At 39.2% G+C, this 27,988-nt stretch overlaps 1 protein-coding gene across 6 annotated transcripts in view; it reads right to left on the reverse strand.

The window, feature by feature from the left end:
* LOC131109241 (protein shisa-6) overlaps window positions 1–27,988 on the reverse strand; it is a 96,921-nt gene that overhangs the window by 59,737 nt on the left and 9,196 nt on the right. For all 6 annotated transcript variants that reach the window (XM_058060981.1, XM_058060980.1, XM_058060978.1 and 3 more), the window contains exon 4: window positions 17,068–17,166. In XM_058060981.1, the coding sequence (XP_057916964.1) occupies window positions 17,068–17,166 (99 nt within the window). The remainder of the gene's footprint in view (window positions 1–17,067; window positions 17,167–27,988) is intronic.

Below are 27,988 nucleotides of genomic sequence, written 5' to 3' on the forward strand. Positions count from 1 at the left end.
GCAGAAAATCATTTTCTGGAAGCCAGAGGTATCATTATTATGGTTTGTCATTTAAAACCAGTCATGATGTGCTACATATATCACTATATTGACAGTTACTATGGTACCCATTATGTCATTGGATGCTCATATCACCTCGTACTTCGGTACGTGACAAAAATATAATAAAAAAAAAAAATGAAAAAAACTTTCAATATTTAACAAAGCAAAATTTTCACTCCACACTCTTTATTGCTCTCTGGTTCTACCATATCTTACTTATTGTGTGGAAATATGGGCTAATAACTATAAAAGCAATCTTCACTCACTAAATGTACTGCAAAAAAGGTCAGTAAGGATAATTCATAATGCCGCCTACAGAGAACATACTAACTCCTTATTTCTAAAATTACAAATACTTCAACTTGCTGATATAGTTCATCTTCAAACAGCTAAAATAATGCATAAGGCTAAAAATAACCAATTAGCTAAAAATGTCATCCAATACTTCTCTACAAGAGAGGAGAAATATGATCTCAGGGAAGAAGTACATTTGAAACACTTCTATGCTAGGACTACGTTAAAAAGCCATAGCATTTCAGTATGTGGAATCAAACTATGGAATGGATTGAGTAAGGACCTCAAACAATGCACAACGATGAGCCAATTCAAGAAACAATACAAGCAGTTGATGTTTGCTAAATACAAGGATGAAGAGTCTTGAACCAGTCATGATGTGCTATATATATCACTATATTGATACTTACTATGGTACCCATTATGTCATTGGATGCTCATATCACCTTGTACTTCGGTACATGACAAAAAATAATAATAATAATAATTACAAAAAAACCTTAAACTATATTATGAATGCAGGAAGTGAACAAATGTAACAGTTACTGATTGTAAAAGTACCAGATGGAGGGGTAGGATTTAATAAGCTTTGCTTCTTCCTACTCCTTTTGGACATGTGGAACTGTGAACTGATTATGGGATGCACTCGATTGTAATCTGATGCATGTTCAAATGAAATAAAACCATTACCATTACCAAAAACGAGCAGTCATATATTTGCTTTGCTTAAAGTGGTTCTGATTGAAGCGTTTTGGGTGACCTCCCTGGGCCTAACGTGTCAGTCTGCGGGGGGCTAACAGGCGCTAACACTGTATAAAAGAATACGATCCTCCATCCAACACCCTCCTTTTCCTAACCCATAATGGCCCCTCGAGAGACGTCATTATTTATCACCGTTGAAGGCGCCTTTCAATGATACCTCGGCCCCCACTGTTGGGGATTGTAGATTGAATACCCGTAGCCTCTATCAGCGATATTTCAAGATAGAGGTTCACTGAGGCTGCACTGGCTACAACGTGGGGGCAATTTGCAGCTCTATTCATAACCGGAGCCAGAGGTGCGGTCGTCGAGGGTGATGGAGTGAAATGACAGCAAAGAGGTGTAGACATGACTGAGCGTTCTTGCCAAAAGGACTCGCTTTCCGAAGCCCAGCAGAGCTTCCATCTCAGCACGCCAAGTCTTTCACGTCCCACAAGACTTTCAAATTGGACCCTAATGCTTAGGCTGACAAGGTGTTGATCCCTCATTCCTCAAGCGTGTGCGCCCGCGTGAACAGCAGTGTGAAAAAAGGAAGCCCTGGGAATCCGACTGCTTTTTAAACAGGCACGGTCTCGGCGTGCAGTTAAATATATGACAGTGTTAATAAAAACACATTTGAAGGTTTTAGCGGGGCCAGATTCAGTCAATTGGATTATTGCAACATTTATTTGCTGAAAGGAACCAAATGAAAGGTTTCTCGTTGTAGTTCATCAAGCGTCAGATAAATAGATGTTTGGGAAACAATTGCTCATGGGAAATTGGTAATGATTACAGATTTAGTTATTTTATTCAATGCTATTCTTAAATTATCTACTCAAGGGGGGAACAATAGATAGGCGGAATGCCATGGAAGTTCTCTTGGAGTATCCATCAAAGAAGCTACCCTGAAGACAGCTGCAAAAAGGCCTACTCCCTTTGCGTCAGATTCCAACAAAACACTAACCAAAAATGTTACAAAATGTCACCACGACCTCACACGTGCATCAATAAGTCTATCGGAGGAACAAGGTAGGTGTTGCCATACGGACCAATATTACATTGCTCTGCCAGTCTTTACACCACAGACACTCCACAGTAGCCACGTTTTTACATGACCAGTTTTTCTCTTCCCAAATGACCTTTCGGGAAACAATGGTATCCATAGAAAGGAATATTCCAATCTCTTGTCTACATGCACCGTGAAAATCAACCAGAATAGTCAATAGGGCATGCCCAGTAAAACGTAAACATCAACATGACGTGATACCGACTTCCCCAAGTTTTTCATTCTCTTGTTGGAATAACTCCGTATTCCTTCGTCCAGTCTTGAAATTTAGTTTGAATCAAAAACAAACTTTGCTTAGTCCAATGCCGATTGCTCGCCTCCATTTTTAAAACTGAAGAACGTCTGGATCTGCGTGTTACGTCATATCTGAGCATGCGCTGAAAGAACACACCCGGGATAAATTTAAACAGGAAAAGATCAAATTCAATCTTGCTAATATTTTATAATTAAACTCAGGACATGTTTTATATAGATATATATTTTCTTTTTTAAATAAAACTGCACTTGTGAATGGCGTATAGAAGAGTTTAGATTCTGTTTCACAGATGGCGCTAATGCATACGAAAGCTGCTTGCTAACCGCCAATAAACAACAGAAGAAGAAAAACACCACAAAGAAGAAGGCACCCTGACAAATTTCCGTTTGAGCGGGTACAAGATACCTGAATTGGATTGGGGAAAGGAATATTCCATCCCTGTTCAATTCTTTCTGTTATAATAAACCAAATGCAATTGAAATATTTGGGTCCATGTATACTATTGACATAATGGATATTGACATAATATTTGCATATGATGATTAATTAATGTTAATTATAAAAAGTGATATTGGATGATTCCTCAAGGCACACCTGACGGTTTCTCAAGGTACACTAGTGTGCCGCGGCACAGTGGGTGAAAATCACTGCTCTACGGTACACCATCCAAAACCCTCAATAAACTACAATATATTCAGAACTCCTCACCTCCACCTTACACATTACCCCTGTCCTCCAAAACCTCCACTGGCTTCCCGTCCCCCAATGCATTCACTTCAAGGTTCTTCTCATAACCCACAAAGCCCTCCACGATCTGACCCCCCCTATATCTCACAGACCTCCTTCATCCACACAATCCCCCACGTCCCCTTAGCTCCTCAGACTCCAACCTCCTGGCACTCCCCTGTAAGACCAAGCTCCGAAGCTGGGGAGACAGAGCCTTCTCCATCGCTGCCCCCCACCCTCTGGAACTCTTTGCCCCATTCACTCCGTGCTTGCCCTGACCTTCCAACCTTCAAAAAACAACTAAAAACCAACCTCTTTAAATCTGTTTTTAATGTCTAACTTTTTATACCCCGCTTTTACTCATGTTTTAACTGTGTATTAACAAATTAATGTTGTATTTTAATGTATCTTTTACTCTGTTTACTAACTCCATTCTTCTGTAAAGTGTCTTTGAGTATTTTGAAAAGCACTATACAAATAAAATGTATTATTATTATTATTATTATTATAATGAAATAATGTCCCAATCAAGCGGTAAGGCAAAAGTGCTAAGTGGTGTACAGCACTAGAAGCATAATTGTTGACGCCACTCATGTTTTATTAGATATTCGCTCATTTGATACTCCATGTTTTGAATTGTCGGTTGTCGCCGGATATGACTAGCCGGCTAACACTGATATCTAATTTCACTGCAATCTACTGCATTTTATAAATGATTAGATAATGATGAGATACTGACCATATTAGCCTGTTAATTGTAAGTTAGAAATTGTAAGTTTGTTTTACAGCATGGGCTGCACGGCGGTCAAGTGGTTAGCGCGCAGACCTCACAGCTCGGAGACCCGAGTTCAATCCCACCCACGACCATCTCTGTGTGGAGTTTGCATGTTCTCCCTGTGCATGCGTGGGTTTTCTCCGGGTACTCCGGTTTCCTCCCACATTCCAAAAACATGCTAGGTTAATTGGCGACTCCAAATTGTCCATAGGTATGAATGTGAGTGTGAATGGTTGTTTGTCTATATGTGCCCTGTGATTGGCTGGCGACCAGTCCAGGGTGTACCCCGCCTCTCGCCCGAAGACAGCTGGGATAGGCTCCAGCACCCCCGCGACCCTCTTTAGGATAAGCGGTAGAAAATGAATGAATTAATGTTTTCAACACACTACTATTACTATACTACTATTACTATTATTATTGTATTTCCAATGAGTTCATATTTCATGCATGTTCGTCATTCCTGCAGGAGAAGCTGAGCCAAGTGAAGTCAGCCCTCTGCTACACCACATGCATCCCATAATCAGTTCACAGTTCCACATGTCCAAAAGGAGTAGGAAGAAGCAAAGCTTATTAAATCCTACCCCTCCATCTTGTACTTTTACAATAACTGTAGTTATTGTAACAGTAACTGTTACATTTGTTCACTTCCTGCTTTCCATAATACAGTTTAAGGTTTTTTTTTTTGTTTGTTTTTTATTTTATTTTATTTTTTTTAATAATGCACCTCGGACCGAAGTACGAGGTGATATGACCATCCAATGACATAATGGGTACCATAGTAACTGTCAATATAGTGATATATATATATAGCACATCATGACTGGTTATGGTTAATAACTGGTTAAATTAGACCAAAACAAAGTAGTTAAAGCCTTTAACCCCTTCAATTTGATAGAAGATCCATTCAATAAAGAGCTGAATAATTGCAATTTCAAGCCTTGTTATTTGACCAGTGCAAAAAGTGGTGGCAAGTAAGCATTCAAATCCCGTATAAAATGGGAAATTTCTGTTTTCCCACACAATGGCAGATTGATGGTAGTCTGCATGACTGGGGCAGGGCTGGGGGAGGGACGTTATCCGCCTTTGCCAGTCTTGGTCTGTCCCTCGTCATTATGAATTATAGATTAGCGATGAGAGACGGATTTTGCCTTGCATGGAAGGTGGATAGAAAGCATCGGTCTTCTACTAGTCTACCTAATGTAGACTTTAGTTTATTTTTACAAGACTAGACTTTCACAAAAGATGCTTACTTTTGAACAAGAGTATACTTTGTTGCTGCCTCAATGTCAGCTATTTTTTATGACACCCTTATTTTGTGTGTACAATTAGACAGGGTATCGCCCACAGAACTCTTGTTTTGATGGACGCAAGTGTGTTGTGTGAGTTGAGAAGGTCCCTCAACTGTTGCCAACAGAGACGTGCTGTGCAAATAAATAAAGTTAGCCGTAGCCTGAGAAGAGGAGGTCTGACAGAGCATCAGTGCCAAGTTGCAGTGTTATTTCGACACCATGAATGTTATTATTACGTAATTATTCATCTTGGTGGTTCACACTCCTTTGCATGAAAGTACTGTGTTTTAAATGGTGCACTCTTTTTTTTTTTTTGAAGTGCAGCCATTTTTTAGCTACTGCGTTTTTGCTGGTGCTCGCAAAGTGGGCATCGAAATTCATTCATTCATTTTCTACCGCTTTTCTACCGAGGGTCGCGGGGGGTGCTGGAGCCTATCCCAGCTGTCTTTGGGCGAGAGGCACAAGATGGGGGCCTGAAACTGGTGTCCTGCGGGCCACATTTGGCCCGCGGGCTGCGTGTTTGAGACCCATGTTCTACTGCTTTTCCTCATGAGGGTCGCGGGGGGGGGGTGCTATCCCAGTTGTCTTTGGGCGAGAGGCGGGGTACACTCTGGACTGGTCGCCAGCCAATCACAGGGCACATATAGACAAACAACCATTCACACTCACATTCATACCTATGGATAATTTGGAGTCGCCAATTAACCTAGCATGTTTTTGGAATGTGGGAGGAAACCGGAGTACCCGAAGAAAACCCACGCATGCACGGGGAGAACATGCAAACTCCACACAGAGATGTCGGAGGGTGTAATTGAACCCTGGTCTTCCTAGCTGTGAGGTCTGCGCGCTAACCACTCGACCGCCGTGCCGCCCGCTAGCTTCATTGGTGACACTAAATTGTCTGTAGGTATGAATGTTGTTTATTTATATGTGCCCTGCCATTGACTGGCCGCCAGTCCAGGGTGTACCCCGCCTCTCCCCCAAAGACTGGTGGCCAGCCAATCACAGGGCTCATATAGACAAACAACCATTCACACTCACATTCATACCTATGAACAATTTGGAGTCGCCAATTAACCTAGCATGTTTTTGGAATGTGGGAGGAAACCGGAGTACCCACGGAAAACCCACGCATGCACGGGGAGAACATGCAAACTCCACACAGAGATGGCCGAGGGTGGAATTGAACCCTGGTCTTCCTAGCTGTGAGGTCTGTGCGCTAACCATTCGACCGCCGTGCCGCCCGGCATCGAAATTAGAAAACTGAAATAAAAACATTTTATCCCGGGAGAATCGAAACGTTTCAGTTCCCGACCCTAATCTTCACTCTTAACCTCAACCTTGGAGAACCTGATGATGATCCTGAACCAACTGACCTTGTGGAAAAGCCCAGAACTGAAGAATCTTATTCCGATTAGCCTGATCATCTGGAACCAATGAGGTTAGTTTTTTATGGGCAATACTGTACAAAAAGTGCAAATTAAAATGAGACAAAATTTCGAAAAAAATCATCATAATAATACAAAAAGCATAACAGAAGGAATGGGTATCTATTGACAGACTGATTGCTCAGCCTTGGAGGAAGTGCCATCCTAGTTATTTACGTGTTCACAAGGGAGTAATACAAGTCTAAAGGGTGGGAAAATTTGTGATAAAATCAATGTTATTTTAGAGCAGACCACAACATTTTTCATCAGTCATATTCATTTTTGGAAGAGATCCACGATGGAGCTGATTTGAAGTTGATAAATCTTCCTTTGAGTAGAGAATTGCCCTTTGGATAAAAAACTGGAGGGCAAGCTTCATGTCCACACTTTCTGTTTCTGTTCTTTAACCGGGCGACACCATTTTTTTATTTAATGCTCCACTCCACAAAAACATAAATGCTTTGATGTCCTAAATATTTACATTAAACATTTGCAACTTTGCTATAAATCTGCTTCAGCGTGGAACGAGTCCAAGTTGATTAGCATGCAGAACCCTGCTGATCGAAGATGATTAATAACAAATCTAAAGGCGGGAAATTAGCATGAAAACAGTGGCCACATTCCAACCGATGCATAAAATAGCTGCACTTAGTTTAATGAGCTACGATAAAAGTTGCCGTGCTGTGCGGCAAGCAGCATCTTGATTGATGCTCCACATTAGAGTTTTCTCCAAGGAAGGCCCCAAAACGAGGGTGCCACAGCAGCCTTGTCATAAGCGCTGTCCTCCTAGCTTCTCGCATGCAAGGCCTTCATACTGAGGAGCCTCTAAGGTAGAACATCCCCTAGGGTGCTGCATTGCAGAGTTTTGACTTGTGGGAAAAAATGATCAGAGTTTGAAAAGGGTGGCGTCACGTAAAAGCCTCAGTTCAGTAAGCGATGAATAATTTCTCCCACATTTTGACTTTTGCTCCTGCCGCTTTCTCCAGTTCCACTGGGGGGAACATAAAGGACATCATGTCCTAAGGCATGCTCACAAACACCTCACCATGGAGCAGTCATCAAAACTAAATGCTCTAGCTGTCTTCTGTCGATATGGAGGAGCAGCAGATCAAAAAAGGTCAGTAAGGATAATTCATAATGCCGCCTACAGAGAACATACTAACTCCTTATTTGTAAAATCACAAATACTTCAACTTGCAGATATAGTTCATCTTCAAACAGCTAAAATAATGCATAAGGCTAAAAATAATCAATTAGCTAAAAATGTCATCCAATACTTCTCTACAAGAGAGGAGAAATATGATCTCAGGGAAGAAGTACATTTGAAACACTTCTATGCTAGGACTACGTTAAAAAGCCATAGCATTTCAGTATATATATATACTATATATATCACTATATTGACACTTACTATGGTACCCATTATGTCATTGGATGGTCATATCACCTCGTACTTCGGTACGTGACAAAAATAAAAAAAATAAAAAAACTTAAACCAAACACTCCTTATCAGTTCATGCTCAAGAGACTCAATACTACGTGGGGCAAATACTAAATAATGTGATAGGACTGTTCTAGTCTGAGACTTTGGTCAAGACCCAAAGTATTTACCCTCTAAAATAGGAGGCATCTCCAGACAGGAATTCTTTCCCTCTTTTGTGGTGTCAAATGATGATCATTAGTACCCGATGGAGTGGGGCCTCTGCCAACCAACCACGGTCGTTCGGGTGGTATCGCCCTTGTTGATTCAATGCCAAAGCATTTATCATGAAGGAATGATGACCGCAACACTTAAACAGGATTTCAATTTCAAGTATAAACACACTTGGTGGTCGCTTTGAGTTTCTATTGTACCTGCTTTTCTCCTGCAGCTTGCTCACGTTGACAAATGACTAGTTTGAAAAGTGTCCACAGCAGAAGGACAACGATAAAAGCGTTTTCTTCCAACTGTATTTTTATTCTATTCCCACTCGTCTGACATCACTGTCATTGACTGTGTGTGGAAGTGTTGTTGTTCCACAGGATACCCAAGAGGCTTGTCAGAAATCGTGGGGTGACTTGTCATTCACTGACCTCCACGTGTTTGTGCTCCATTAGCTTTTATAGAAAATGCTGCCAGGCATTTGGAGCCTTGTGTTAATTTTGCAAGGCAGGGAAGTTGTCAAACTCATTTCTCAGCTAAAGGACACCAAGGATTCCTTAATGAGCTGTGTGAATAAGGGTGAAGTGAAACAGCAAGCAGGTCTGATGGGAGTGGTCCTAAAGGTCCTCTTAGTCTTTATAAAACCTCCTTGATATTTTCCCATCCTCAGCTACTGCTTAAAGTCTAATGTACTGTATAATGGGAATATCACACATAAGTGAACTGGTAAGGAAAAACTCCTCTACCACTCTTTTCATTTGTGTCCAAATCCTTGATAAAGTTTGAATATTCAGTAGCTGGAGCTTTTGCTCACGAATGGCATGGCCCTGTTTTGCTCTCTCTGGGACCTTATTAACACATCCATATTGGTTATTCCACAAAGTGCTAAGCTAGCAGGTCACCCGTGCCACCTGGACATGAATTTGTATGAGCGGGTATACCTGGTTGTGGTACGCTGTCAGAAACAACGGACAATGGATTTAAGGATTCGTTACACTCGCTAAATGTACTGCAAAAAAGGTCAGTAAGGATAATTCATAATGCCGCCTACAGAGAACATACTAACTCCTTATTTCTAAAATCACAAATAGTGATGAAAATATGAGCTGGAAACCTCATATTACAAATATACAACATAAGGTGGACAGAAATATTTCAGTATTGAACAAAGCAAAATTTGTTCTCAATCAGAAATCACTCCACACTCTTTATTGCTCTGGTTCTACCATATCTTACTTATTGTGTGGAAATATGGGCTAATAACTATAAAAACAATCTTCACTCGCTAAATGTACTGCAAAAAAGGTCAGTAAGGATAATTCATAATGCCGCCTACAGAGAACATACTAACTCCTTATTTCTAAAATCACAAATACTTCAACTTGCTGATATAGTTCATCTTCAAACAGCTAAAATAATGCATAAGGCTAAAAATAACCAATTAGCTAAAAATGTCATCTAATACTAGGCAAAGATCACATGCTTTGAACCATTTGTGTGATGGAAATACCAACGATTTCTGAACCTAGAGATTTACATGACATTACGGTAATACAAGGAAGCGCATCACAGCGCCTCTGAGAAGACAGGGCTTTCGCACAGAACAGAGCAAGCCAGTGTGATGAAGCAGGACGGCGAAGTAAGCTTTATGTGAGCCAGTTCTCCAGAACAGTGGTATTTTATCAGACTTGTGTGTTTGTTACCGTTACTGTTACTGTTTTGATTACAAACATGTGGAGGAGGCCGTTACACAGCTGATTCAAGGAGGGAGGAAATCATCTGAAGCCCAGGAAGTAGCAAATATGTAAATATTTGAAATTGTAGTGGTAATGGTAATGGTAATGGTTTTATTTAATTTGAACATGCATCAGATTACAATTGAGTGCATCCCATAATCAGTTCACAGTTCCACATGTCCAAAAGGAGTAGGAAGAAGCAAAGCTTATTAAATCCTACCCCTCCATCTGGTACTTTTACAATCAGTAACTGTTACATTTGTTCACTTCCTGCTTTCCATAATACAGTTTAAGGTTTTTTTTTTTGTTTATTTGTTTGCTTTTTTTTTTTTAATAATGTACCTCGTACCGAAGTACGAAGTTATTTATTTTTGTTTTTTGTATCGCATTTTGCTTGGATTGTTGTATTTTGAATGTTTTTATGTTCAAAATAATTTATAATAATATATATTTATAAAAATTTATAATTTATTTGCTACTTCCTGGGATTCCTCCCTCCTTGAATCAGCTGTGTAACGACTTCCTCCTATATATACCACGTACATATACGTATATATATACATATATTTTTTTTTTGCCCTGGAGGTTATTTGGATGAACACATGGATGGTGCAGTACGTGTGTGTTGACATGTTGTTTGGTAATGGTAATGGTATTTAGTATTACTCTAGATAGAACCCATTGTTGTGCTGCAAGTCGAATAGTTTGCTCATCATTGGTCTAAGACTAAATGGAGGAATACACGTGTGGATATTTAGAGGATAATCTATGTACTACATAGGTTGTAGAGAGTGCAGGCCTCTTCACTACTTCATAAAAAAATGAAGGAAACAAAACAGACTGCTTTAAAGACAAATGGCTGCATGTGAAAGAATCGCTTCTGTAGAAGTATAGAAGCTTGGTGGAGATTACCTATGACCAAGACTGACAAGATGGAAAAATAACTTTCAACTTTCAAACATTTGATGAATGAGGGCATGCGAGTTGCAAACTAACAGCATCAGTCATGAGAATTCTCTCTCCATCCATCTGCAAGCACAGCTTTGCTCTCTTTAAACACTCGGCAGTGCAGAGAAATATGTGTGCAAATGTGACATTGATTTACAGTGCAGTTTTGCCCCGTGACGGTGAGTGAATATAAACATGCACCAAACTTCCTCTGTGACAATAACAATTAATTTCATCCTGCAATTGGGCTTTAGTTTGCATGGGCATGGAGCAATAATGGGAAGCAGCATGGACACTGCCTTCAAAGAAAGAAGCTATATATTTTCAACCCCTTTTCATTCTTGCATGTTTTGGATATAATGCTGAAAATAGTCATGTCTAAAGTAAATGTATTGTATGCAGCACAGGTTGGCTGCATATAACTGCAGTTGTACAGGACATACGGAAGATGCAGTCTGGAGCTTGCAAAAAAGGTCAGTAAGGATAATTCATAATGCCGCCTACAGAGAACATACTAACTCCTTATTTCTAAAATCACAAATACTTCAACTTGCTGATATAGTTCATCTTCAAACAGCTAAAATAATGCATAAGGCTAAAAGTAACCAATTAGCTAAAAATGTCATCCAATACTTCTCTACAAGAGAGGAGAAATATGATCTCGGGGAAGAACTACATTTGAAACACTTCTATACTAGGACTACGTTAAAAAGCCATAGCATTTCAGTATGTGGAATCAAACTATGGAATGGATTGAGTAAGGACCTCAAACAATGCACAACGATGAGCCAATTCAAGAAACAATACAAGCACTTGATGTTTGCTAAATACAAGGATGAAGAGTCTTGAACCAGTCATGATGTGCTATATATATCACTATATTGACACTTACTATGGTACCCATTATGTCATTGGATGGTCATATCACCTCGTACTTCGGTACGTGACAAAAAATTTAATTTAATTTAATTTAATTTAATTTAATTTAATTTAATTTAATTTAATTTAATTTAATTTAATTTAATTTAATTTAATTTAATTTAATTTAATTTAATTTAGCGGGACGTGACAAAAATAAAATTAAATAAAATGAAAAAAAACCTAAACTATATTAGGAAAGCAGGAAGTGAACAAATGTAACAGTTACTGATTGTAAAAGTACCAGATGGAGGGGTAGGATTTAATAAGCTTTGCTTCTTCCTACTCCTTTTGGACATGTGGAACTGTGAACTGATTATGGGATGCACTCAATTGTAATCTGATGCATGTTCAAATGAAATAAAACCATTACCATTACCATTACCATTACCATTACCATTACCATTACCATTACCATTACCATTACCATTACCATTACCAAACAACATGTCAACACACACGTACTGCACCATGTGTTCATCCAAATAACCTCCAGGGCAGCATACCGGCTACCCGGAGATTGTGTCCCACCACAGTGCATCTTTCTGGGCCAGGTTCCATGTTCCATTGCAAGCTCATTCATTCAAGATGTCTGGTCTGGTCTGGTACCCCATGTCACAACATGGAAACATGTGACTTAGTAGACTAGTGTGGGTGCAGCTTAAATACGGTATAGTGAGTTAACAAGATGTTATTGCAATTCAAATTTTGCAATATATCTTTTCGATAGTAAATTGATAGCCTCGATCTAAAGGAAGCATATCCTCCAAAGGCCAATAGCGGCACAACAAAAGTGTATCCTCATTTGAAGGCAGACCTTAGATGCAACTCTTGTATTGGATCTCATTAAATGGTGTAGGTGTGTCTTATGGGGGTTGCATGTCTGTGATGGAGTACGCTATGAAGCAAACATCCTTGAAAAGAGAGAAAAGCATTGCTTGGAGTAGATTTAGGCTGGGAGGCTGACATGAGGGAAAGTAATTCTCAGGCTTTAAATTAGGACTTGCGTTTTTCCTCGCCAGCACTCGCGTCTGATCTGCTTGTTTGGTAATATCAGAAAGCAGATGTGAGGCATTCAGCTGATGTGATGTTGTGATGTTATTACCTAGTAACCTCACCTGTCCTCCCCATGGCTTATACAGGCTCGCACACACACACAATGAGCTTGCTATATAACATATAGCATATGGAATATAGCATAATATATATAATTATCAAGCAAACACATTCTCCTGTATCTTCCTGTATCATTTAATAGACCATAACATGCACCATATTGAATCAAGCTGGAAGACTATACCATGGCGACAAAACCTGATTTATCATGTGGCAAAAATGAACACAATCTGTGCAAAAAAAAAACAAACAGCATGCAGTGAAAGAGGAAAATGAATATGAATATGTGTTTGCAGTTTTCCTTTCCAGCTTTGTTACCCTCAGCCAGAGCAAACCAAGCTGCGTAAACCTCTTCAAAAAATAATGAAGCTCTGCTATGATTTATATTCAACCTGACTGCTTACTTAGTCTTAACCTCATTCCGACTCCACCTCATCAGCGAGCAAATCCCCCCCCCCACAAGTTAACCAGCTTGGATGAATGATATAGGATTCATCCACCAATCCTGGATGAGTGAAACAATAAACCGTCTGATGAAGTCATTAATCCACAAGTCCCCAGTCATAAAACTAAAAAGATGAACGGATGCTGATGTGGAAATTTTAAGGGGCCTTTTTTTCTAAAAATATAATTTAACAAGAACACGTGACAAAAAAGAGCAAAAATATTTCAGCAATAATTTTATAAGAATAAAATCCAAATATTGAAAATAGTTGTAATCTAGTGATATTTTGTTTTACAATTTAATGTTGGGCGGCACGGCGGTCTGGTGGTTAGTGCGCAGACCTCACAGCTAGGAGACCAGGGTTCGGTCCCCGCCCTCGGCCATCTCTGTGTGGAGTTTGCATGTTCTCCCCGTGCATGCGTGGGTTTTCTCCGGGTACTCCGGTTTCCTCCCACATTCCAAAAAACATGCTAGGTTAATTGGCCACTCCAAATTGTCCATAGGTATGAATGTGAGTGTGAATGGTTGTTTGTCTATATGTGCCCTGTGATTGGCTGGCGACCAGTCCAGGGTGTACCCCGCCTCTCGCCCGAAGACAGCTGGGATAGGCTCCAGCACCCCCCGCGACCCTCGTGAGGAAAAAGCGGTAGAAAATGAATGAATGAATGAATGAATTTAATGTTGTAAGATTATTGACAATAATGTTGTAGGGTGGGAAAGGAGTAGCATAAAGTTAAAATAATTTTAAAAAATATATATATTTTAACAGATTTTTTTAACAGAACAAAATACATTATATATTTTTTAAAAATTGTTATGTTATGAGAAAATTTTATGAGAATATTGAGAAGAAGAAAGTTGAAATAATTGAAAACAAACAGCAAAAATGAAACAAAAACAACTGTAATTTTACAAGAATAAAATCCAAATATTGAAAATAGTTGTAATCTAGCGATATTTTGTTTTACAATTTAATGCTGTAATATTAAAAAAATAAATTATTGACAATAATGTTGTGAAGTTATGGGGGGAAAGGAGTAGCATAAAGTTAAAATATATATTTTTTTTAATTAAGAACTACAGAACTAAATACATTATATATATTTTTAGAAAATGTGTTATGTTATGAGAAAATGTTATGAGAATAAAGCCAAAATATTATCTAAATAAAATCATAATTATGAGTGGAAAATTGAGAAAAAAAGTTGAAATAATTGAAAAAAAACAGCAAAAATGAAACAACTATAATTTTACAATAAACAAGCCAAAATATGTCTTACCTCTGTAAATTCTTTCTTGTTAAAATATATTTTGCAGGCAAAAAAAAAAACAAATTTGGACACCTTAGGTGGATAACATAAACATTTCATCCAGCCTAATCCTGTTTGTGTGTCTTTATGGATTTCATGGAGATGGAGGGAAACCGGCAGCCTTTTCCCTTTTTTGCTCCTTCTAACACTGTGCCGATATGAGTACGCATGAAAAAAATATGCTCCTGGGCATGAAAATAGCAGACGTGAATAAAACCAATTCCCACACAAATCTATACACAACATTCTCATGACTTTTTTTTTCTATTGACATTTGTTGACATACATATATTTGATTTTTTTTAATATATTTTTTTGGTATTTAGAAAAAGCATCTTATCTGTGACAATGTTTGGGGACCAGCACCCGGGCCCCCCGACTCCGACAGACAGGCGGACCCCCACATTAAAGGGAGGAACCCCCAGCCGGCCGGGTCGAAGGGACCCAAGGATGGCACCCCTTTAGCAGACCCGACACAGTGTGGAGGACCCCCCCTGAGGAATACTGGAGTTAAAAGCTAAAAACTAAAAGCATAAAATAGGACTAAAAAGATAAAAACATCAGAAAAGTTTAAAAATATTAGTTAAAAGCCTGATTAAAAAGGTGTTTCTTTAATCTTTTTTTTTTTAAATATCAACACTCACACCCCAGGAGGTCGGTGCCGTAGGAAGCCAGTATGCCCATCTTGCAGTCGAACAAGTATCGTACGATGCCCACACATTATGTGAGTGAAACATAACACGTAACACAGCCTTACACGACGTGCTAGGTGCACACAAACGTCAGGATATAACCCAGCTACAGCTTACTCCACCACAGTCGGCCAATACCTATAACGGGTACCAAATTCCATACCCATCCCTATTTCCATATACAGTATACAGAGTATATATACAAATTAGGGTGCATCAAATTTGAATGGGAAATTTTAAATCCATAATATCAATTTGGCTGGCATTCCATTTTTTTTCTAATAAACATAAAAATGTCTTTTGCAAAGTTTTGAGGAAATCCATTGACATTTAGGGGTGCCACCTCACACATAAACTTTTGTAAAATTTCAGAAAATGTGCAATTTCTAGTCTAATTGCCAAAAAGTTGACATGGAAATGTTGAGTACAATGAACTTCTATACAGCATCATTTTCTATAGGGTTATCAAAGGGGGCCCAGACCAAAGACCAAGCTGCGACTGCTAGTCTGAAAGGAACTAGTTGTTGTGTGCCTAAAATAATAAATAGACAAGTGTATTATGTAGTACTACAGTACTACTCTCAATAAATATGAGGCATCAGTAATACTGTCTACTCTATATTACTCTTGTTGATGTTATGCTTGCTCAGCTATTTGCTAACTGTCATTAGCAAACTGTAGCTAGCTAATGTTAGCGACAGTAGCGGCAATGAGCACTAAACAGTGCCTAAAATAATAAATGGACAAGTGTATATCACATTATGTAGTACTACAGTACTACTCTCAATAAATATGAGGCATCTGTAATACTGTCTACTCTATATTACTGTTGTTGATGTTATCCTTGCTCAGCTATTAGCTAACTGTCATTAGCAAACTGTAGCTAGCTAATGTTAGCTACAGTAGAGGCAATGATCACTAAATACCTATAAATATGACTACAAATCATTCAAATTACAAAGACAAAACCACAAATTTGATAGATACCAACAACAAAAACATAAATGTCACCTTAGAGTTCTTGAGCTGCAGTCTTTGCTGACCTCAAATCTCCATGGCGACCATTTAACTGTTCACCACTTTATTCCACAAAAACACCCCTAAATAATCATGTATTGGAAAAATATTTTGAATGTGTTGTTTCTACATATATTGGAACACTTTTAGTACCCAGCCATATCAAAATTCAATAATTGTGTTTTTTGATGCACGCTAATACACATACATATAGTGTATATACTGTAGCCACAACCTGCATCCTCACTCTGGTACAAACATTCCAGCAAAACAGGATCAAGCGAAGGGGCTCGCTCCTTGCAACGTCCCATACGGTGACACACACCATGTACGATTTGTAGAGCCAAAATGGATGAGAATAAATCAGAAGAACTTGGCCAACATGGATGCAAACTAAACAAAGTATTACCCAAGGGATAGTTTTGGTGTCTCACTAATGGCTCCGTGTGTGCAAGGATGTGGAGGATGAATGTGCAGAACTTCACGTTTCTCCACCCTCATCATTGCTGTTTGTTGTGTGCAAACTCAAGACACATTTGACTTCAATGATTGGCTCTCTTTTGATTCAGCAATACACACATTGTGAGGTATTCAGTTACACATTGTCCAGTAATATGAGAAATGTGTTACCTTTCTGATGGCCGCGCCCCAACGTCACAAACCCAGAAGAGATGAAGTTATGAAGGTCTGCTCCGCCACTGCTACGCACGCTCTCTTTGCCATAGTGACCTGTTGGAATACAAATACACAACATACATATCTTGAATAAACATGATTGCAATCAGAAATGAATACCATTCATAACACTTGCATCCATGTTGGTGGTGGTTTGATGATAATAGATTGTCCTTGAACCTAAATAAAACTAAAATCATGCTGTTGGGTAACAGCAGAAAGGACACGTACCAACAAATACAAATAGACAACGTAGACATTGAAAAGGTGAAGGAAAATACATTTCTGGGATATCACAATAGATGAAAATATGAGCTGGAAACCTCATATTACAAATATACAACATAAGGTGGCCAGAAATATTTCAATATTGAATAAAGCAAAATTTGTTCTCAATCAGAAATCACTCCACACTCTTTATTGCTCTCTGGTTCTACCATATCTTACTTATTGTGTGGAAATATGGGCTAATAACTATAAAAGCAATCTTCACTCGCTGAATGTACTTCAAAAAAGGCCAGTAAGGATAATTCATAATGCCGCCTACAGAGAACATACTAACTCCTTATTTCTAAAATCACAAATAGTTCAACTTGCTGATATAGTTCATCTTCAAACAGCTAAAATAATGCATAAGGCTAAAAATAACCAATTAGCTAAAATGTCATCCAATACTTCTCTACAAGAAAAGAGAAATTTGATCTTAGGGACACTTACTATGGTACCCATTATGTCATTGGATGGTCATATCACCCCGTACTTCGGTACGGGAGAAAAAATAATAAATAAAAAAATTAAAATTAAAATTAAAATTAAAATTAAAATTAAAATTAAAATTAAAATTAAAATTAAAATTAAAATTAAAATTAAAATTAAAATTAAAATTAAAATTAAAATTAAAATTAAAAAATAAAGTAAAAAATTAAATTACATTAGGAAAGCAGGAAGTGAACATATGTAACAGTTACTGATTGTAAAAGTACCAGATGGAGGGGTAGGATTTAATAAGCTTTGCTTCTTCCTACTCCTTTTGGACATGTGGAACTGTGAACTGATTATGGGATGCACTCAATTGTAATCTGATGCATGTTCAAATGAAATAAAACCATTACCATTACCATTAATTACCAATTTGATTGTATTCACACAGTCAATGTCAACACCCCACATACCAGCACACATTGAAGCAACTTCTTCCCACCACCATTTGCATGTAATGCCTTCTTTTCTTCTCTTGCTAACATGCCAATCTTTCACATTTGTCCCTTCAGTCATTGGTAGGCCACACCATGGCCCACTGCGACATTCCTTGAACGTGATAGACACTTCAAAAGGAATGCCCCTATGCTGCTGTCCACGTTCTCTTATTAAGGTGAGGCGGCGTGGTGAGCCTGCAGGCAAGAGGCTACGCACCATGAATTCAATGTCCTTGCTACAAAGGAGAATTTCACCTCAACAATGTGCCATGAAATTGAGCATGCAGCGGATGAAGTGGTCACTCTCAGGTTTCATATGGTAATGCTTTTTAATCAGAATTCCACACAGGACACCCTTCGCTCTGTATTACATTTGAGATACGAACAAAAATGTATCATTATATCATTTTCTTTATAAACACAGCAGACTGCGTGCTGCGTGACTGCCTTTGAGAGGAGGTGATACCCGACTGCAAGGTCGATTAAGCTTGAATGCAGTCTTTCCCCCTTTAATCATTTTATTAGGGGGACGGCCCTATAAGGTCAAGTTAATTTGATTAAAATTGTATTTTCTATGTAGCACCAGATGACAACAACAAAAAAAAACCTTCCAAAAATATCATAAATAGCAACCAGGAGTGTCACAAGAACGGCATGGGGGGTATTTGTGGCCTGTGGCTGATTTTTTACTGGCTCATGTCAAATTCTAAAAAATATATTAAAAAAGAAACAGCGAAAATGGAAACATCTGCAGTCATATTACAAGAATAGAATCACAATATGAAGAGAAAAATTCATAAAATAAAGAAAAAAGTCATAATTTAATGTGAATAACATGAGCAAGTAATGAGAAAATTTACTGTCATGTTCCACAAGACAAGTCAGACTCGGTTTTCCTTTTTTTACTGACATTTCCTTCTTATTGTGCTTATCTTATTTTGGTATATCAATTTCCTGTTTTGCACAGTTTTGACTTTTCTTGACCTTGTTAACAATCAGCAGCTTTCTTAGGGAGTTGGTGTCGTTCTCTACTTCTACTTACTTTGGACTCTTGTATTTTTATATTATTGTGTCATAATTAGTCATAATTAGGGATGTCATTATAAAAATCGGTCGACATCAGTATCAGGTTTTTGTCCCAATCATAAAAATCGATATTAAAAAAATGCTGTATACAACACTTATGTGTTCATTCCACTGCAGGATATATGTCATGATGTGCTATATATATCACTATATTGACAGTTACTATGGTACCGAATATGTCATTATATTGTCATATCACCTCGTACTTGGGTACGTGACAAAAATAAAATAAAATAAATAAATAGAAATTTTTTTTTTCATTTCAAAAATAAAAAAAAAATACTTTTAACTATATTAAGAAAGCAGGAAGTGAACAAATGTAACAGTTACTGATTGTAAAAGTACCAGATGGAGAGGTAGGATTTAATAAGCTTTGCTTCTTCCTACTCCTTTAGGACATGTGGAACTGTGAACTGATTATGGGATGCACTCAATTGTAATCTGATGCATGTTCAAATGAAATAAAACCATTAACATTACCATATGTCAAATTACACTTATCGGTATGGGCTGATATCGGCGATATTGGAGTGGACACAGACCAGAGATAGATGACATAGAGATAGAGATGTTAGCTTTGTGTTCGCAGTCTTCCCACACGGAAGCCCACCCTGGTTGTGTCTTTCAACGAAGCTACAGCAGTAAGTGCTGTACATGCACACTCAGCAGGCCAAAGGTCTAGCTGTATAATACGGCCAATAATGACATTGAGGAAGGGAAAATACGTCGGTGGTGGAATCACCGATGCTGAGGATTAACACAGGTGCACTCGAAAGGAAGATTCTATTAAAAGTGTTGATGCAGTCAGCATAGAAATGTTGTTTTTAACATGGGAGAGGAAGTGGGAGTAGCTGATGTCACAGGTTTAAGATGCACGCAGTATTAACTGCAGGGCGGCTGCAGCCAAGGGGGAGGTGTTTAAGAGCCTGTGTGATATGGTAATTGCGTCTGACTGAGGAGGCGATATTCTCACCCACGTCTGTTGTTTTGTCCCTGCACCATTATAAAATGTACCGGGTTTCATCAAATCAACATGATCAAGAGGTGTAACTGTCAGGAAAAGACAGTATATAACGTTTTATGTCCATTATTCCATTTGATTTGACAAATATTAGTGAAGGTTATGCACTGACATACGAAATCTGCTCGAGGCTCCAGGCCTCCAGAAGAAGTCCTTCACAAGCTCAAACACAACAGCATTGGACTTCCGGGCATTTAAAGACAGATTTAACTTCTCGTTTTAGATTAGCCATCTCCTCGCCTATGCACATTCTATATAGCAATATATTTTTTCTCTTCACTCTTTGTTAGACAGGAGCCAACCGTGAGCTATGAGAAAAGCCACAACAAGCACATCAACCCATGGAAAATTGCAGGAAGTCATTACTCAATATAACAGTCTGTCTCCCTAGCTACAGGTCTGTAAAAAATGACGTGTTAACGGTGGTAACTAATTTATTTCATTGATTACGTAAAAGGCTAGGAGTGGCTAGCGCGCAGACCTCACAAGCTGGGAGACCGGTGTTCAATCCCACCTTCGGCGATCTCTGTGTGGAGTTTGAATATTCTCCACGGTTTCCTCCCATATTCCAAAAAAAACAGCACAAAAATGGCTAATAACATGTGTGTGTACATAAACAGGAAGATAAAGAAAAACATGAAACATATTCTCATGGCTGCACGGCGGTCAAGTGGTTAGCGCGCAGACCTCACAGCTAAGAGACCTGAGTTCAATTCCACCCTCGGTCATCTCTGTGTGGAGTTTGAATGTTCTCCTCGTTTTTCTCCGGTTTCCTCCCACATTCCAAAAACATGCTAGGTTAATTGGCCACTCCAAATTGTCCATAGGTATGAATGTGAGTGTGAATGGTTGTTTGTCTATATGTGCCCTATGATTGGCTGGCCACCAGTCACCTCACCTGAAGACAGCTGGGATAGGCTCCAGCACCCCCGCGACCCTCATGAGGATAAGTGGTAGAAAATGAATGAATGGTTATTCTTATGACTCTTATCATTAATGCATTAATTAATGCAATTAATTAAAGAATTTTAATGAGATGCAAGTGCCGCTACACTGAAGCAAGGCACGTGGATTTTGTTAACTAATGTTGGCTTCATGGCCTAAAGCCACAGTGTATACAGTATCCATTCATCCATTTTCTATGCCGCTTATCCTCATTAGGATCGCAGGGGTATGCTGGAGCCTATCTGGGGCCTGAGGTCTTTGGGGGAGAGGCGGGGTACACCCTGGACTGGCGGCCAGTCAATGGCAGGGCACATATAGACAAACAACATTCATACCTATGGACAATTCAATGTCACCAATGAAGCTAGCGGGCGGCACGGTGGTCGAGTGGTTAGCACGCAGACCTCACAGCTAGGAGACCAGGGTTCAATTCCACCCTCCGACATCTCTGTGTGGAGTTTGCATGTTCTTCCCGTGCATGCCTGGGTTTTCTCCGGGTACTCCGGTTTCCTCCCACATTCCAAAAACATGCTAGGTTAATTGGCGACTCCAAATTGTCCATAGGTAGGATGTGAGTGTGAATGGTTGTTTGTCTATATGTGCCCTGTGATTGGCTGGCGACCAGTCCGGGGTGTACCCCGCCTCTCGCCCGAAGACAGCTGGGTTTGACTGACTCTGTTTTTGCAAAGCAGCTTCATGGGACTCTGTTTTTTTTCCTTTCTTAATTCCTGATACTTTCACCGCCTGCAAACTATGTATTTCGTCTCTTTGCATATGAAGAAATAAAGCAATTGAGAGAAAAAGAAGTAAATCATTGCCTGTGGAATATGGTGAATAAATGAGTGCAGAGAGTGCGCTACTCAGAGATGCGATTATTGTTTATTTTAACTGAAGGCGTAGTCCTGTGAAGGTGTCTGCTTCTCATTTTCAAGGACTAGTCCTTGTTGTGGCTGCAGGGTGTGTTGTGTTTACACTCGCATCTAGAAAAGGTCCCCCCCAAAGATGTAGCAAGGCTACCAATGGGGAAAAAAAGCAATGCTCACAGCGATGAGATCATATTATGCTGTCTGCACAGTTTTTGCTTCTGGCACGGGTTTTAAAAACATTATGTTGTTCCAGAGACACAGCGCTTTTTTGCAGCGCGCCAAGGGTACAATGCCTTCCACAAGGGCCACAATGTGAAAACAAGGCACCATATGTTTAAACTAGACTCAAACACAACTCTGGGCTTTGGAATACACACTATGTGTCACTAGTAGAGGTGTAACGGTATGCCGTAATCACGTAATCATGGTTCGGTACACACCTGAGGCCCTATCCAAACGGTAATTTTTTTTTTTTTTTGCGGGTTGAAAAAAAGATGCATCCTCACTGTGCTGGATCATAGTTGAATCCAGACGTGAAGAGATAATGGGGTGAAAACAACATAATGCACAGTGCACCGACACAGAACCATGTGATACTCCAAGGCACACAATATGTAATAATTACAACCAAAGAATTTCCATTTCAATTTCCAACTAACTGCATATAGAATGAAAGAGTCATGTAAAGACCTCTGCAGGTTTGGAGACTGAATGGAAGACTCACTCACTCACTCACACACCCCGGACTGGTCGCCAGCCAATCACAGGGCACATATAGACAAACAACCATTCACACTCACATTCATACCTATGGACAATTTGGAGTGGCCAATTAACCTAGCATGTTTTTGGAATGTGGGAGGAAACCGCAGTACCCGGAGAAAACCCACGCATGCACGGGGAGAACATGCAAACTACACTCAAAGATGTCGGAGGGTGGAATTGAACCCTGGTCTCCTCGCTGTGAGGTCTGCGCGCTAACCACTCGACCACCTTGTCGCCCGCTAGCTTCATTGGTGACACTAAATTGTCTGTAGGTATGAATGTTGTTTGTTTATATGTGCCCTGCTATTGACTGGCCACCAGTCCAGGGTGTACCCCGCCTCTCCCCCAAAGACCTTAGGCCCTAGATAGGCTCCAGCATACCCCTGCGATCCTAATAAGGATAAGTGGCATAGAAAATGGATGAATGGATACTGTATACACTGTGGCTTTAGGCCATGAAGCCAACATTAGTTAACAAAATCCACGTGCCTTGCTTCAGTGTAGCGGCACTTGCATCTCATTAAAATGCTTTAATTAATAGCATTAATTAATGCATTAATGATAAGAGTGATAAGAATAACCATTCATTTTCTACCACTTATCCTCATGAGGGTCGCGGGGGTGCTGGAGCCTATCCCAGCTGTCTTCAGGTGAGGTGACTGGTGGCCAGCCAATCACAGGGCACATATAGACAAACAACCATTCACACTCACATTCATACCTATGGACAATTTGGAGTCGCCAATTAACCTAGCATGTTTTTGGAATGTGGGAGGAAACCAGAGTACCCGGAGTAAACCGGGGGAGAACATGCAAATTCCACACAGATATGGCCGAGAGTGGAATTGAACTCACTCACTCACTCACTCACTCACTCTAAAATCAATTGACATCCAGAAGGCATGCTGCATATCACCTTGTACTGTATGTCCAGTATGTCCAGTATGTCTACTGACCCTTACCTTTGAACTGTGCAGTGAATGAGAAGTGACAACAAGAGTCCACAACAAGCAGCAAGAAAAGGCTGAAAGCAGACAACTGACAGGCAGCAATGTGGCACAAAGAGGCCAAGTTTAATGACATGTAAGACAAACCCCACCTATATTGAAAATATGCACCATGTTCTGCATTTCTGTCCTATCCAACAGTAACAGTTTGTGATGGGAACTTACTTATCCACGCACTTAAATGTGACAAACGTCTCACAATGATTTGGTAGAAACTCACACGAAAGGTTAAGCAAAATATTGTATTCACAGGTTTGCTTTTTTTTTCCATCATGGCTCAAACCCCCCCGCGGAGACACACCACTCTCCACAAACAAGGCACACATAATTAGCGTCAGGTCTTATTGTCCTCTACTTTAGCAGCTGGAAAAAATAATAATTAAAACTGCAAGCTGTGATGAGCGGGTTCTCGCACCCCGATGCCGCTCGGGGGTACGTGCGAGTCGGGGGTACCGCCAGGAAAAAAAAAAACGGTGCGATCGGATAAGGTGTAAGGGAGATACGGCAATTATAATTTTCAACCAGGAGGGGGCGATACCGGTGCCAAGGCGGGTATGCAGTCACGTCCCGTCTGAAGCCCCAACCCACCAGAAAAATTGTCAGGATAATCGGACTGTGCGGATGATACTTAAAAGATAGGAGATACGAAAAGCAGGAAGTGAACAAATTAAATATATATATATATATATATCGATTTTCAAAGCATTTTACATAATTAATTCTGATTTTATTCATTTATTATTAGTAGTTATTCACGTTTTATTTAAACAATTAATCAATAAAAAAAACAAAAAAAACCTGTATTATGGAAAGCAGGAAGTGAACAAATTAAAAAAATATATATATAGATTTTCAAGGCATTTTACATCATTAATTCTGATTTTATTCATTTATTATTAGTAGTTATTCACGTTTTATTTAAACAATTAATCAATAAAAAAAACAAAAAAACCTGTATTATGGAAAGCAGGAAGTGAACAAATTAAAAATATATATATAGATTTTCAAGGCATTTTACATAATTAATTCTGATTTTATTCATTTATTATTAGTAGTTATTCACGTTTTATTTAAACAATTAATCAATTTAAAAAAAAACAAAAAAAACCTGTATTATGGAAAGCAGGAAGTGAACAAATGTAACAGTTACTGATTGTAAAAGTACCAGATGGAGGGGTAGGATTCAATAAGCTTTGCTTCTTCCTACTCCTTTTGGACATGTGGAACTGTGAACTGATTATGGGATGCACTCAATTGTAATCTGATGCATGTTCAAATGTATACTTTCTTCACAATTACTAATCCCCTTACATTTTTTTTTAATATAGGGGTTAAGTCACACACTGTGAGAAACTGGTTCACCCAGTGTGTGACTGCGAGGTCGTCACTTCCACCCTGTCAGACACTGTAGGGCTGCGTTTACCTCACCACACTGTAATTATCTGCTGTTGCAGACTCCCTTTCCCTTTGCCACGCTCTCGCCTTCACGCTCTCCTGCTCAAATTTGATGATTGCAGGATGTTAACATTGGAGGATTATGCAGCTGAAAGGTTAGCATTGTGGGCGGGCTTTGGAGGAAAAAAGGCACAAAATAATGCAGAAATTTGCAGGCAAACATGACTGTAAACTTGCGGGTGCTTGTGAAGGCTTTAGTACAGGGTTGTCCGTACTCTTTTCCCTCCCAAAGGTCGCCAAATTTACCTTGAGTAGGTAAACATAGTATACACATACACAAAAGACGCCAATACTGTAGTTTTCACAGTTTTCATGTACAGTACATTATATGGACAAATAAGTAAGCTCTATGATTATTTTCTGCATGAAGAGTGTTTAATCTTGAACATTCATTCATTTTCTACCGCTTATCCTCACAAGGGTGGTGCTGGAGCCTATCCCAGCTATCTTAGGGCAAGAGGCGGGGTACACCCTGGACTGGTTGCAAGCCAATCACAGGGCTAATCTTGAACATTTCATTGCCATCACGAGTGGACAAAAAAAGTTCCAAATCAACCCAATAAGCTCACAGCTAGGAGACCCGAGTTCAATTCCACCCTCAGCCATCTCTGTGTGGAGTTTGCATGTTCTCCCCGTGCATGCATGGGTTTTCTCCGGGTACTCCGGTTTCCTCCCACATTCCAAAAACATGCTAGGTTAATTGGCGACTCCAAATTGTCCATAGGTATGAATGTGAGTGTGAATGGTTGTTTGAATGTTGTGAAACTTCATCACAATGTTCATTCATTCATTCATTTTCTACCGCTTTTCCTCACGAGGGTCGCGGGGGTGCTGGAGCCTATCCCAGCTGTCTTTGAGCGAGAGGCAGGGTACACCCTAGGGTGCGCCAACCAATCACAGGGCACATATAGACAAACAACCATTCACACTCACATTCATACCTATGGACAATTTGGAGTGGCCAATTAACCTAGCATGTTTTTGGAATGTGGGAGGAAACCGGAGTACCCGGAGAAAAACCCACACATGCACAGGGAGAACATGCAAACTCCACACAGAGATGGCTGAGGGTGGATTTGAACCCTGGTCTCCTAGCTGTGAGGTCTGCGCGCTAACCACTAGACCGCCGTGCCGCCTTCATCACAATGTGACCATGAAAAATTCACGTTTGACCCGGAATTACTATTCAATTATTTAAGATGAAAAGGTCTATGTTTTTTAAGAGTCTAGGCTTTGGGTTACATGCAAATGTAACATTTTTGGGACTAGGTAAATAAAGTAAACATTCTGAGCCAATAACTCTGACTTACATAAAGGGTTAATGAATTTAAAAGACTGACATTGCTGTGATACGCCACATAAAACCCCTGCTGTTGATCTAAATTGCAAAATCCATCCACTTCATCAAGATGAGCACGGGGCTAAAGCAAAGCGGGCAAGGCTGAGAAAATATGACGACAGTTATATGGAGTTGGGTTTTATTGAGAACAAAGACGGAAAGGCCGAAACAAATCATGTGTCTTCAGGTGCTTGAAAACTAATCCATGAAGCCAAGGCTTAATTAACACAATGTTCACTTTTCTGCCAGTAATTCTAGTCACGGGTAGCGTGTAATAATAATAATATTGCCATCATAATGTGAAATTTGAACCAATTTAGTATGATTTAAACTGGTGTTCAAATAAAGGGGGTTATTTGGACAGTTGTGGTCTTGTGTTTTACCATTTGGAACTTGAAAATGAGGATTTGTTGAAGTTATTATCCATGAATCTTTTAAAAAAACGATTAAAGACGCACCTTTTTAATCAGGCTTTTAACTCATATTTTTAAACTTTTTTTAAGTTTTTAGTCCCATTTTATGCTCTTGGTCTTCAGCTTTTAACTCCAGTGTTATGTTTTTATCTTTTTAGTCCCATTTTATGCTCTGGGTCTTCAGCTTTTAACTCCAGTGTTTTGTTTTTATTTTTTTAGTCATATTTTATGCTCTTGGTCTTCAGCTTTTAACTCCAGTGTTTTGTTTTTATCTTTTTAGTCATATTTTTTGCTCTTGGTCTTCAGCTTTTAACTCCAGTGTTTTGTTTTTATCTTTTTAGTCATATTTTTTGCTCTTGGTCTTCAGCTTTTAACTCCAGTGTTTTGTTTTTATCTTTTTAGTCATATTTTTTGCTCTTGGTCTTCAGCTTTTAACTCCAGTGTTTTGTTTTTATCTTTTTAGTCCCATTTTATGCTCTTGGTCTTCAGCTTTTAACTCCAGTGTTTTGTTTTTATCTTTTTAGTCATATTTTACGCTCTTGGTCTTCAGCTTTTAACTCCAGTGTTATGTTTTTATCTTTTTAGTCCTATTTTACGCTCTTGGTCTTCAGCTTTTAACTCCAGTGTTGTGTTTTTATCTTTTTAGTCCTATTTTACGCTCTTGGTCTTCAGCTTTTAACTCCAGTGTTTTGTTTTTATCTTTTTAGTCTTATTTTTTGCTCTTGGTCTTCACCTTTTAACTCCAGTGTTATGTTTTTATCTTTTTAGTCATATTTTATGCTC

The sequence above is a fragment of the Doryrhamphus excisus genome, chromosome 22, assembly GCF_030265055.1.
Source record: "Doryrhamphus excisus isolate RoL2022-K1 chromosome 22, RoL_Dexc_1.0, whole genome shotgun sequence".
In the NCBI taxonomy this organism is placed as follows: Eukaryota; Metazoa; Chordata; class Actinopteri; order Syngnathiformes; family Syngnathidae; genus Doryrhamphus; species Doryrhamphus excisus.